This window comes from Camelina sativa, chromosome 16 (genome assembly GCF_000633955.1).
Source record: "Camelina sativa cultivar DH55 chromosome 16, Cs, whole genome shotgun sequence".
Lineage (NCBI taxonomy): Eukaryota > Viridiplantae > Streptophyta > Magnoliopsida > Brassicales > Brassicaceae > Camelina > Camelina sativa.
The window spans coordinates 24,682,560-24,696,240 of record NC_025700.1 but is presented as its reverse complement, the minus strand read 5'-3'; the positions used below and the strand labels follow the sequence as shown (position 1 = coordinate 24,696,240).

The following is a 13,681-nucleotide window of genomic DNA, read 5'->3' as shown; positions in this document are numbered from 1 at the left end:
AGGAAGAAGAATTGACATTGCAATACCTTGATTGAGTCAAGTTTTGGGGTTTAAAAAAGAAAGATGGACGACAAATACACATGTTTAAAGAACTCACTTCCACAATTTAAAGAGCTTATCTTTCTTTTCAAATTATAAAACCAATTATAAATGCAAAAGCTATCTCTGATTATTTTACAAAGTGAAGTCCTGCGAGAATTTACTCATCGCTCTTATCTTTCTTTTCATTAGATACAATTTTCTGTAATATAAAATCCAAAGCACTCTTATAATGCTTTTCACCTTTTTAATTTACTCTATACTGTAACCAGTATATGGCTATTCTCCCCCACATGTTCGTCTTTGTTATCAATATCACCATCTCTTGCTTAATTTTTTTTTTTTTTTTTTTTTTTTTTTAATGATTTTCATCATTTCTATCTACTTGTGATATTAATTTTTGTTCTCTTATGAATGTAGGCATCTTGATCCACTCATTCACGGAGATTATCCGGAGATTGTTAAAAAATATGCAAGAGATAAATTACCTTCGTTTACTGCAGAACAGTCAAAACTGTTAAAAAATTCAACGGATTATGTCGGAATAAATTACTATACAGCACGCTTCGCAACTCTTCTTCCTCACATCGACCCTGAAAAGCCTCGGTGCAGAACTGACAATCACGTCGAAAGAAAACGTACGTAATGCTAAGTAAATTACTAAAGACTGACGACCGTTCCATACTAACTTTAATTAAGGTTGGATATGGTAAACTAAAACAAGGTTTATAATATGTTATTGAAACAGTGACTGACCACAGTGGTCACATCATTGGAAATGGGGTACGAATTTACTTATTTTTCATAGCTGTTAATTGCTAAGTGCCACATATAATCATCTTAAGATATTTAATTTATTGAAAATTCTCCTCAGATTGGAAGTGGTTTAATATTGTCATATCCGGAAGGTTTGCGAAAAGTTCTTAACTACGTCAAGGAGAAATACAATAACATCCCTGTCTACATCAAAGAAAATGGTTAGAAAGCTTTTTTGTTTGGTACTCAAAACTTTTAACTAGGGATTCTTATTCTAAGTACTACATCATATATACCTCTACAAAACATATATAATTTCGTAGCACTTATTTGGAACATGAGTTCGACAGAAATATATAATTAATAATTTTAGCCAATTATTAACCAAAGTTATTTTATTACAAATTATCTTACTGAAGTGATTTTAGAAAATTTAATAATTTTTTTGTTTCAATTTGATGCAACTATTTATTGTTCTCGTTTTGATAACTGGATTGTAGGAATCCATGAAAATGATGATGGTACAAAACCAAGAGAAGAGATACTTAATGACACAGTTAGGATTGAATACCATAAGGCACACTTCGAAGAACTTCACAAAGCCATAGTGTTCGTTCTTGATCTTTTTTCTTTGGGTTTAATCTTTAATCATTCTGACGTACGATAACTATTTAATTATCAATTTAAGTTGATCATTTTTGTTAATGAAAGTTATGAAACCTAATAATATGTTGTATAGGATGGATGGTTGTGATGTAAGAGGATACTACGCATGGTCATTCATGGACAACTTTGAATGGGAAAGTGGATACACTGCTAGGTTTGGTCTTTACTATGTTGACTTTCTCGATGGGCTCAAACGTCATCCTAAAGATTCGGCCAAATGGTTCAAACAGTTCCTTAAGAGGTCGGTCGGATAGACCAAAATAGAGAGGAAAATAGTTGATGCGTATCTTTGGATCTTTCACAGTGGAGAGAGAAGGGTGAAAATCGTTGGCATATTTTTCATGCTTTCAAATCATCTATCTTTACAGCTTTTTCTAGGACAAAGAGTCTTCTTAACAGGTTTTAGAGAGAAGACTTATCCATACCCCCCATTGTTGCAGCCAAACTTTAACGTGCATTTTCATTAAAGCACCTTAAATCTAAATATAATCGTTTTAGATGAGGTTTCGAGAGAGAATGAGATAAGATAAAGAGAATCATACTCGGAAGCTTCGAAGCTGTAAAGGTTATACAGCTTAAATTACAATTTATGCTAGATTACTTTAGTCATTTCGTCGAACACCTCACAGGCAACCTTGTTTTATACTAACTAATAGGATAAAAACCCACACTTTGGATGGGATCAAACGTTGACCAAATCTCACATTATTTCTCTTTAATCACACTTCTTTTTTCCTCTTCTAATGACGAATGAAGAACAGATTAGGTTTCAAGGTTTATCCACAGATCCACTGAAATCAAGAATGGTGGATAAATCTCTGAGAAGAAAACATGTATCACCTGAATCTCTACTTGTCTCTATCCTCAATGATTTGTTTCTTAACTCTCAAAAGCTTGACCCTTGTTTGCGCAATACAACGAATGGACCAGATGTGNGTTCTACGTTAAAAACGCCTAAACCGCCTAAAATCGCCTAGCTTTCGATTAAACGTTTTAGGCGCTAGGTGTTGGGTCACCGCCCAATTACCGCCTAGCGCTTTCTTGAACATAATTTTTTAATGTCTAATAAGTTTTTCGGCATATTTTTCATGCTTTCAAGTCATCTTTACCGCTTTTTCTAGGACAAAGAGTCTTTCTTAACAGGTTTCATGCTGTCAAATCATCCATATACCCCAATGTTGCAGCCAAACTTTGGCGTGCATTCATTAAACCAAAACGACGTGTAGTGGCGTTTTAAGAACCTTAAATCTAAACCAACACCGTGAAACCTTGAATATAATCGTTTTAGATGAGGTTTCGAAAGAGAATGACATAAGATAAAAGAGAATCATACTCGGAAGCTTTTAGAAGCTGTAAAGGTTATATATATACAATACAGCTTAAATTACTTTATTCTTATTATGCTAGTTTAGTTTAGTCATTTGGTCGAACACCTCATAGGCAACGTTGTTTTATACTACTCCACACTTTGGATGGATCAAACGTTGACCAAATCTCACATTATTTCTCTTAAACCACACTTCTTTTTCCTCTTCTAATGACGAATGAAGAACAGATTAGGTTTCAAGGTTTATCCACAGATCCACTGAAATCAAGAATGGTGGATAAATCTCTGAGAAGAAAACATGTATCACCTGAATCTCTACTTGTCTCTATCCTCAATGATTTGTTTCTTAATTCTCAAAAGCTTTACCCTTGTTTGCGCAATACAACGAATGGACCAGATGTGTGTAGCTTCTTCATAGGCAGCAGCTTAAATTTTGCCAAAGTTGGAAGCTTTACGTCAAGATCCAATATTGATACATCTCCTTTGATCAATGAAGCTGTGGGTAAAGCTAAAGACAATAACTTTGATACTGGGTGAGGCCAGTAATAACCTTGTTTTTTTTTTGTAGTTTGACACATTTTGAGAGTTATGGTTTTTGGGATATGTGTAGGAGGAGTAAATCTGAAGTTGTTGTTAGGACAAGAGTGGGATTAGATGTTGGTCATCTTCTTAAATCTGCATTAGCTGGAGGAATTTCATGTGCTTTCTCTGCTTTTCTTATGCATCCAGTGGACACTGTCAAGGTATTATTATCATCTCTTAGACTCACTTCAGGTTCTTGTTTAGTGTTTTTTTATCTCTTATATTTAGTTTTGGATCATTAGACACAAGTTCAAGCATCAACAACATTGTCGTTTGTGGAGATACTGTCTAAGATTCCAGAGATTGGTGCTCGTGGTTTATACAAAGGCTCGGTTCCTGCTGTTGTTGGTCAATTTGCAAGGTTTCATCTCCTATGCTCTCTGACTGACTAGTTATGCCTTTTTTGGTGATCATAAATCTAATCTCTTGTTTCAACATTTCAGCCATGGTTTACGAACAAGTATATACGAAGCAAGTAAATTGGCATTACCGCTCGTTGCTCCTTCTCTGCTCGACATTCAAGTTAGTTATTAATATAGCTCATTGCTAACTTCATGCTACATCATGTTTCATTCTTTGACTTTTTTTTTTACTTCTTGATTCTTGTAGGTTCAGTCAATGGCGTCTTTTCTTGGGACCGTTTTGGGGACTACACTGCGAATACCGTGTGAGGTATTGAAACAACGGTTACAAGCTAACCAGTTTGATAACATAGTGGAAGCTACAGTTTCGACCTGGCATCAAGATGGGCTCAAAGGACTCTTTCGTGGGACTGGTGTTACCCTACTACGCGAGGTTCCGTTCTACGTTGCTGGCATGGGACTTTACAACCAATCAAAGAAGGTAATCATGATAGAACAGAACAATCACATGTCTTTGTGTAATTAAATCTGATGTGGTTGGGGGATTGAGTTTCACAGGTGGTGGAGAGACGATTAGGAAGAGAGTTGGAGCCGTGGGAGGCCATCGCGGTTGGAGCCTTGTCCGGTGGTTTCACTGCTGTCTTAACAACGCCATTCGATGTGATTAAAACTAGAATGATGACTGCTCCACAAGGCGTAGAATTGTCGATGTGGATGGCTGCTTATTCCATTCTCACACATGAGGGTCCTCTGGCTTTCTACAAAGGCGCTGTTCCAAGGTTCTTCTGGACTGCTCCTCTTGGAGCTTTGAACTTAGCTGGCTATGAACTTCTTCAAAAGGCTCTATGATCACACCTCTAAATCAGTCTGTGCATATTGACTGAGTTTTATTTTACTTAACATAGCTACTACATGAGTATCATCATTCTTTCTCATGTGTTGATTGTAACTCTAGCTATTCTTTTTGCCTGTAAAACTCAAACCCCGTAATTAGTCAAAAATCAATAAAAAGACCACCAATTTAACTTCAAGAACGAAATCATCCTTGCTACTTGCTAGGATTGTTTCTCTAAATAGTGTTTTTAGTATCTTATTTTATTTTTCAAATTTAAAGAGTTTATTTATAAAAAAAAAAAAAATTGTGTTACAATTTATTTAAAATAAATTCAATATTATATCTTAAAATTTTATCATATTATTTTAATATTTTATTCTATATAGCATTTGAAAAGGGTATGGATTCAAGTATTCAGGTATAAAATGGTAATGAACTTTGTAGTGGTAGGAGTGGAAAGGTTAAGAAAAGTATAAAGGTGATGGTAATGTAAGTTACTAAGATTTTAAAATAATTTCAAATGGAGATATCTTAGTTGTTTTAACATCAAAAAATTTCAAAAATATTAAATAACAAAAGAATAAAATTAATTGTTGGGAGTGAGTACATGAACTAGGAATGGACATAGGCCTACTTGAGAAGTAGTTGTGGGGCGTTACATTTGTTTATGAATTTATTTAGTTATAAGAATAAGATATTTATTTTGTGATCATGTGATGGTGTATATTTTATATAGCTGAAGATTATTTTTTTCAGTATTATAAAATAAAAACGTTAATTGTAAATATTCAATTAAAAATACTACAAATGACGTTTAGTTAACTCATATTGTGGTTGTTGGATTTTTTCTTGTTTTCATTCAAATTTATATTTCTTGCGAAGTCAATTTTTTTTCGGTTCAATTCGGAATCCTCTTACTTTAACCGAAAAACCCAAAATTCCGAACCGGACCGATTGGACCAGGATTTTTTTTTTTTTCACCAAACATTAATCTAGAAAATAACTCCAAGATTGGTTGCCCAAACCGGAGGATAAGAGTTTACAAAAGAAATCTCAGAAGATAAAGAACGCAAAGAACGAGCCAGACAATCCGCCCGTATATTTGACGTCCGTGGGATCCTTGACAGCTGGAAGGATGGAAAGGATAGTCGGAGAACGTTGAAATCGTCCAAGAGGTTGGAGAAAGCGGGCCATTCATCACGAGACTGCACCATCGCCACTAGTTCTGCACAATCCGTCTCGAAGCTCTGACAGTCAACCCCCGCCGACAGTAAAGAATCCATCGCCCAAATCAATGCCTGAAGCTCCGAATGCAGAGGGGAAGGACTGCGATGTTGACTCCGTGCTCCCAGTAGTTGCGTGGTATCCTCCCCATTACAAAACCACCAACCCAAACCTACAAAAGGATATGACGCCTTCCAAGAACCATCAACCTGACAACGGGGGACGGATCCCAAATCTCCGCAGGCAGGGGATCTAGGGCAGCCGAATAGAATGACTTAGCCTCTTCCCATAACAATTTATCATTGTCCGCCTGATTAATAACCTCGCCTGGTTCTGCCTCACAGCCCTGAAAAACTTTTTTATTCCTATCTTTCCAAATTGACCAGACAATCCATGGTAGGCGAAGACGTATACTCGGAGCGTCCGCCTGGGATGACACCCGCCAAAATATAAAGTCTAGATTCGTGTATATGGAACTAGAAGGAAAATCCCCAGGAGTAAAGTCAACGGAAGATAAATCCCAGATCCGACGAGAATGAGAACACTCAAATAGGGCGTGATTGATAGTCTCTACCTCCGAATCACATCGTTTACATAGGGTATCGCACCGAACCCCCCGATGAGCAAGTCGTTCCAACACTGGAAGAGAACCCGAGGCAATCTGCCAGAAAAAATGTTGAACCTTCGAGGGAACCTCGAGTTTCCAAGCCTGTGCCCTAAGGGTCGTACAAGACGGCCCATATTCAACCTCTGTAATTAATTCACGTGCTAACCGACCCGACTTTACCGAATATTTTCCTGATTTAGTATAGTGCCAAATCAACTTATCTGATTTGTAGACTTTACTGATCCCCATAGCTAGAATAATCTGAATGTCCGCCGGGTCCATGAACTCCTCAAGAATTGGCATATGCCACTCCTTAGTAATAGGATTAATCAAATGATTAACCATTAAATTGGGGTGTAACAATCGGCCTCTGCCATTAGCCGGTCTTGGCTGATTATCCGGTATCCATGGATCCCGCCATACCGAAACATGACAGCCTGAACCTATCGCCCACCTTGCACCAGATTTCACCAAACCTTGAGTAGAGTAAATACTCCTCCAAGCAAACGAGGGGGAATAAGGCTTGTTAGCTTGTAAAGGGTGTTTATTCCGAAAGTATCTACCTCGCATGACCCGAGCCATTAGGGATTCCGGGTAATGAATTAACCGCCAATATTGTTTAGCGAGCATTGCATCAGTAAATTGTTCTAATGTACGAAAGCCCAACCCGCCGTCGCACTTGTCCTTACACACCTTATCCCAAGCTACCCAATGCAATCCCCGTGATTTATCGTTAGATTTCCACCAAAAACGTGAAATAGCACTTGTAAGCTTAGACGTTAACTCCTGCGGCAGTTTATAACAAGACATAACATGGGTTGGAAGAGCCAACGCGACCGACTTAATCATAACTTCCTTTCCACCTTTCGATAAATACTTTGCCGACCAGCCATTCACTCGATCGTCCAAATGATCGTTGACATAACTAAAAACTTTAGTTCTCGAACCCTGAAGATTCTTAGGAATACCCAAATACGAGCCCATACCCCTTCCTTGGAAATACCCATAACAGATTTTAGTTGAATCCTACTTTCAGGTGAAACTTTTTTCCCAAACATAATGGAAGATTTCTCCAGATTCACCTCTTGACCCGAGGCTACCCCATAGTTCCTTACAATTTCCATAACCGTAGTACATTCTGCCACCTCTGCTTTACAGAAAAACAAACTATCATCAGCAAACAATAAATGTGAGACAGTGGGACAGTCCCGGGCTAACTTGATGCCCGTAATTCTACTCTCTCTTTCAGCCTTTTGAATATTGGCAATTAAAACCTCCGTATATAATATGAACAGATAAGGAGATAAAGGATCCCCTGGCGTAAACCCCTCTGAGGCTTAATTAAGCCTCGAGGCTGTCCATTAAGAAGGACTTGATAGGAGACCGAAGATACACACCACATGATCCAAGAAATCCATTTCCTATCAAATCCCATCTTGACCATAACCGCTTCTAAAAAATCCCATTCGACGCGATTATAAGCCTTGCTCATATCCGTTAAATGCCAGATAATCAGATTTACACCAAGAATTTGTATTTAAACCATGAAACATCTCCTGAGCAATAAGGATATTATCTGTAATTAACCGACCAGAAACGAACGCTGATTGGGTTTCCGAAACAAGTGAAGGGAGAAACCGCTTAAGCCACAAGGATTTTTTTTTTTTCCTCGGTTGAGTTGGAAATATCAAAAGCCGATAAACATCATTCATTCGGCAATTAAGTCCATCGAAGCACGAAAAAAGAAGAAACGATGAGGCTTAGTGGGGAATCGGGTCCGGGTCAGGATGAACCCGGTTCGAGCGGCGGAATCAGGCAATTCCCGTTAGCAGCTCAGCCGGAGGTTATGAGAGCTGCTGAGAAAGACGATCAATACGCTTCTTTCATCCACGAAGCTTGCCGCGATGCCTTCCGTCACCTTTTCGGTACTAAAACTGTTTCATCATCCTCTTCCAATTGCATTGATTTTATCCCAAGTTTTGCACTAATTTCGATCACCGTTAGGTACAAGAATCGCTCTCGCTTACCAGAAAGAGGTAAAGAGCTTCCTATTACCAAGTTTTATGGAGTTCCTATGAGAATTGTGATGAGAGAGCTTCTGTTGTTGTTGTTGTTTTTCAGATGAAGCTTCTTGGGCAGATGCTTTACTATGTTCTAACCACAGGTTCAGGCCAGCAAACTTTAGGAGAAGAATACTGTGACATTATACAGGTTTTTTTTTTTTATGCTTTTACTCTTATCTCATTCATTTTAAGGGAACCCATTTTGCTTTCTCAGGCTTTGTTCTCCCCTAGTTGGATGTTTGTTTTTTTGTTTTTTTTTTTTTTGCTGATGTTGAACATTCTAATTTAGGTTTCAGGACCTTATGGACTCTCACCTACACCAGCTAGACGTGCTTTGTTCATTTTGTACCAGACCGCAGTTCCATATATTGCAGACAGAATTAGGTTTCATAGCCTTTTTTTTTTGTTGTTATTCTTGTTTACAATGGAAGAATTGACTCTTGTGAGTGAAGTATCGCTGAAATGAATGCAATTGTTTGCAGCACTCGAGCTGCCACTCAAGCAGTCACCTTTGACGAGTCTGATGAGTTTTTTGGTGATAGTCCCCGGGAGAGTGGTAGTCATATCCAGTCACTAACAATGATAGATCTTCCATCTTCTTCTCAACTTGAAACTTCGGCTTCTGTAGTATCTAGGTTAAAAGATAGACTTAAAAGATTGTGGTACCGATCTATTCAGAGATGGCCTGTGGTAATGTAAACCTCTTAGGTGTTAATCATCATGGTTCAGTTTTTTCTTTTCGTGCTAGCAACTAGTAGCAAGGATTTTTATCCAAGGTTGTGCTTTCAGGTTCTCCCTGTTGCTCGTGAAGTCTTACAACTCGTTTTGCGTGCCAATTTAATGCTCTTCTACTTTGAAGGTGAACTTTGCTAGAAACTTTTAACACTTGTAGTGTGCACAGTGTTTTTGCAATGTTCTGAACTTGTAATCTTTGTTTCTTTTCAGGTTTGTATTACCATATATCGAAACGTGCATCAGGGGTTCGTTATGTTTTCATAGGAAAGCAACTGAATCAGAGACCTAGGTAATGATCTTTCTGTCTTCTTCCACCTACAGCTACCGCTATCACAGAGTAACTGAACTCCCTTAAGTCTTGCTGAGCAGATACCAAATTCTTGGGGTTTTCCTTCTAGTCCAGTTGTGTATCCTTGCTGCTGAGGGATTGCGTCGGAGTAATTTATCATCTATCACAAGCTCAGTTCAGCAGGCATCCATAGGATCTTATCAAACTTCAGGAGGTCTGGCTTTTATGTCTTTTCATTATCAATTTTAGTGATGTAGAAATTCCCAATATTAAGGATATTTGTGGAGGATGTATATCTGAGATTGTTAATATTAAAGTTTCAATAAATTATTATCTGAATTGGCACCACAGCTCTCCAGAAAGGAATATGAGACAGGATGGTAACATAGGCTGAAATATTTTGCGTTTTATGCATCACCTTTTTTCACATTCCAACTATATAGTTTCGGTATTGCTCTTGCAGGAAGAGGGTTACCTGTTTTAAACGAAGAGGGAAATTTGATAACCTCAGAAGCTGAAAAGGGAAACTGGTCCACCTCCGATTCAGCTTCCACTATGGAGGTAAATTAATTATAAACAAGTTAGAAACCTCTGTTACGTTGAAATGGCTAATATCCTGAATAGGGATCATTGTTGGAAAAGAACAAAAGGTATATACTTGAAAGAGAGGCACATACCTCTTAGTAAAATCCATACCCTTAATCGAAGGTTATTTTGTATAGGTGTGATTAAGAAAAACAAATGGTAGTGTAGTCTCATGATATCTGATAAGAGTAGATGGCCACCCGACTGATCTCGCTCTACATTTAGTTTCTAGTGAGATGAGGTTATATGTTAGTCCTACTTTGGGACTTATCTGTATTAAAAATCCAGATGGGGTTATTTTTCTCTCGTTTTGGTAAAATTAATATTTTACACTTGTGATGTTAGATGTTTACCTTGTTATGTACTGTGGATGCAGGCAGTAGGGAAATGCACACTCTGCTTAAGCAACCGTCAGCATCCAACCGCCACACCTTGTGGTCACGTATTTTGTTGGTAATATACCTTTCGGAAGAATTTTAGTGTCTTGATGTTCGTTCAGACTGCTTTGATAAGTTGAACCTTGTATCGACAACACATATTCACTCAAATTACAGAATCAACAATCCAAATTGGACAATGAAACATTGTACTCATGTTCAAAAGTCATATATCATGTGCAGGAGCTGCATTATGGAGTGGTGCAATGAGAAGCAAGAATGTCCACTTTGTCGAACGCCCAATACCCATTCAAGTTTGGTTTGTTTGTATCATTCTGATTTTTAAGCACAATGGATCAACAACGACAGCACACTGCAGAAAGGCAAGGCAGCAAAGACGATGACAATCAAAGAACAAAACAAGCTCAAGGAGTTTCCATTTCTCCTTAGCCCACACAAGCTTCTTAAGGGTAATGCATCTGGTAAAGGAATGGACTCTGTTTTGGCTTTGGACTTAGAACCTCAGATCATCAAGTTATGTGAAGACATAGAATATATGTATTTGAAACTTCATTTTCAATCCGATGCCTATTCCTTTATATATAATATTTAGTGCAGAAATCACAGAGGTTTGTTAGGTGATTTTTAACATTCTATATTACTTTTTTACCTATAATTATCTCAATTAGAGATCTATTACAACAAGACAAGAAAATCTCATTGTAGACAATACAATTTTAATGTTAACGACACAAACTCCTGTTTTTGGAGAAATAGAATAACTCTAAGATCTAGAGTTTGAGAGTCCCAGCAACAATATAGTTAGAAGTCTAAGATGGCAATAACTGAAACCTGAAGAAAGTTGCATATGGATCGATCCTCAACAGACACACGATAACACGAAGGATTTTGTGCTCCAGAATTGGTTCTATTTTACATCTTAGTTGTCTTAGCTTGTTGGTAGAGAGAATGATGTTGGATGTTTCTATAAAATGGTTATAAGTTGATAGAGAAATATGAATGTGTCATCATCACATAACTGAATAGCTGTATGTTTAGTATATGCCGATATGTTTTTATAGATGCTGAATTGGTAAAACCTGTCGTACTGCTACTGAACTGGTAAGTGCCTGTAGATCATGTCATGTCGCTGACTTTACCAACAGGTTTTTAATATATGCAAATGTTGAACATGGATACAGAATATACATAAAATCAGAAAATGTTGTAAGATGGACAACTACTTTGGGGTAGTAAAAAGTCTGTGTTGAAACGTCAATCACAGTATGGACTGGAGCTGCTGTATCTCAGGGGAGTCTGAAACATCGGCATCTTGTTCAGATGCTGATCTGTAGACTTTCACCATAGCTTTCCCTTTATCAAGCACTTGAGAAGGAACCGTTTGTAGAAGGCTGCAAGTTCAGCTCGGTTAGAAAACATTCTCCTGTGGGTACGCTGTGTGTTATATGCTTGATTGTACTTATTACCTGTCCAGAGCGGTTAACGCTGTTCCAAGCTGAGACTTCATCAGTTCAACAGTTGCTTTTGAATCTTTCCTCGACGCTCGTAGAAACAACGAATCCAGTTCTTCCAGTGCTCTTTACACCCCAAAAAAAACAAAAACAAAACCCGACATAGGTCATAGGTCATCATCATTCGCTGTGTAAACTTAAAGCAAACAAAAGAAACATGAGTTACCTTAAACATCGATCAACATCATCAGTCGCAGTTTTGGAAAAACCATCATCTGAAGCATACTGAGCAACCTGATAGAGTTTTTTCAATTACACATTTTAAATCATCAAACAGAAATAGAAAAACAAGAATTGTGAGTGAGCTTTGAAAAACTTACAGCTCGAATGTTAACACGAAGAGAACTAGCAGGACCAGACCGCAATTGGCGCCTACACGCCTCGAATTCAGGTTTCTCCACATTCAAAAATCCCTCTCCAACATCATAAAATATATTTAGTTGTTTGTAATATATAACAAAGAAGTTAAAGAACAGAACACATGAAAAAAATTACCAAGATCCTGAATCTGTAGCTGAGCTAGAATCACTGGTGGTACATATGCTTCAAGTGGATCAAGTTTTTTCCTATTATTACGTTATAGATAAAAAAATTTTACACACAAAGCATTTCCAAACTCTAAGTTGAGAGATATCAAAAGACTAAAAAAGTTACCTCTTGACATATTTATCAATTAAGGTACCAGCCATGGCATCTGATCATCAAAACCACATCCAAAACAAAAATCTGAGAAGAGTAAGACTCGAATCAATAATGATTTATTCAATCGAAATTGGTGGAAATTGAAGAGAACCGTTGTTAGTGGGGAGGAGGAGGAGACGAGAGAGGAAGAAGGAGACGGAGATAACTCGCCGGCTCTGTTTCCATGTCGGAGGTGGTGATAACGTAGATGCGCAGGTTAGCTTCGTGCGGTTCGAATAGTGGCGAAGCGTGAGGCTCGTCGGTGTAGCGTGAAGTGATGTCATTGGGGATAACAACACTAAAGGCATCTATCTTATCACCACCATTAAACACTATTTTGAAGAAGAAGAAGAAGAAGAAGCCACTTCAGAAAAAAATGTGAGTGACGTGGCCGATGACGTGGAGTAGAAGTGAAGGAAAGACTTGGAGAGAGTCAGAAGGTTTGGCCAAACGATGTGCTTTAAAGGTTGGAGATAATATGAATAGAATAATGATCGTTGAACAAAGACGCAAATCTCTCTTGCTAGAATAGAAGCTATGGTAAGAATCAATTCCACAATAAGAAACAAGGAACAACCTTTTTTTTTTTTTTTTTTGGACAAAAGAAACAAGGAACAACTAATAAGAGTAATTAAAGAAGAAGATTGATACAAAATGACATTTTCACAGATAATGATGTTAATGAGCTCTTATTATTTGAACTTTTTATTCGTAGAGCGTAAAAAAACTCCATCTCCCAGTCATTTTCTCCACATGTAATGTACTGCAACTCACTACTCACACGTGCCCATTTTTTTACTTTACTTCTTCATTTCTCCATACTTCAATTCCTATATCATTTTGATTTATTTTCTTTTAAACTCTCCTTTGACAATATACCAATGTTGTTTTACTATTTTTTTTTATTGTTTAATTGGTGTTTTAGATTTACCAAGCATTTGAGACTCGATCCAAAATCATGGTTGTTCCCTATGTTTCTGAGAAGGAACCTACAAACGGAAAAAAAAAAAAAAAAAAAAAA

The 13,681-nt window shown here is 37.5% G+C and overlaps 4 protein-coding genes across 5 annotated transcripts in view; 3 read left to right on the top strand and 1 right to left on the bottom strand.

The window, feature by feature from the left end:
* Positions 1 to 1,963, top strand: part of LOC104752265 (beta-glucosidase 30) — a 16,145-nt gene extending 14,182 nt beyond the window's left edge. The window contains exons 8-12 of one of the 2 annotated variants that reach the window (XM_019238403.1): positions 460 to 677; positions 788 to 822; positions 914 to 1,016; positions 1,296 to 1,404; positions 1,535 to 1,963. In XM_019238403.1, coding sequence (XP_019093948.1) covers positions 460 to 677; positions 788 to 822; positions 914 to 1,016; positions 1,296 to 1,404; positions 1,535 to 1,715 — 646 coding nt within the window. In that variant the 3' untranslated portion in view covers positions 1,716 to 1,963. The remainder of the gene's footprint in view (positions 1 to 459; positions 678 to 787; positions 823 to 913; positions 1,017 to 1,295; positions 1,405 to 1,534) is intronic. The other variant, XM_010474365.1, reaches the window with a different exon arrangement.
* Positions 2,791 to 4,759, top strand: LOC104752264 (S-adenosylmethionine mitochondrial carrier protein). Its single transcript, XM_010474363.2, has 6 exons — positions 2,791 to 3,321; positions 3,399 to 3,531; positions 3,613 to 3,731; positions 3,814 to 3,892; positions 3,980 to 4,213; positions 4,291 to 4,759. Exons 1-6 carry the CDS (start codon positions 2,999 to 3,001, stop codon positions 4,579 to 4,581), a joined length of 1,179 nt encoding a protein of 392 aa, XP_010472665.1. The 5' UTR covers positions 2,791 to 2,998; the 3' UTR covers positions 4,582 to 4,759.
* On the top strand, positions 8,098 to 11,143 carry LOC104752263 (peroxisome biogenesis factor 10). The gene is made up of 11 exons (XM_010474362.2): positions 8,098 to 8,323; positions 8,403 to 8,434; positions 8,520 to 8,609; positions 8,751 to 8,845; positions 8,944 to 9,151; positions 9,251 to 9,320; positions 9,407 to 9,485; positions 9,566 to 9,699; positions 9,949 to 10,046; positions 10,447 to 10,523; positions 10,691 to 11,143. Exons 1-11 carry the CDS (start codon positions 8,152 to 8,154, stop codon positions 10,791 to 10,793), a joined length of 1,158 nt encoding a protein of 385 aa, XP_010472664.1. The 5' UTR covers positions 8,098 to 8,151; the 3' UTR covers positions 10,794 to 11,143.
* On the bottom strand, positions 11,568 to 13,001 carry LOC104752262. The gene is made up of 7 exons (XM_010474359.2): positions 12,773 to 13,001; positions 12,634 to 12,673; positions 12,475 to 12,545; positions 12,300 to 12,394; positions 12,146 to 12,213; positions 11,935 to 12,045; positions 11,568 to 11,859 (listed from the first exon to the last, which is right to left on the bottom strand). Exons 1-7 carry the CDS (start codon positions 12,966 to 12,968, stop codon positions 11,727 to 11,729), a joined length of 714 nt encoding a protein of 237 aa, XP_010472661.1. The 5' UTR covers positions 12,969 to 13,001; the 3' UTR covers positions 11,568 to 11,726.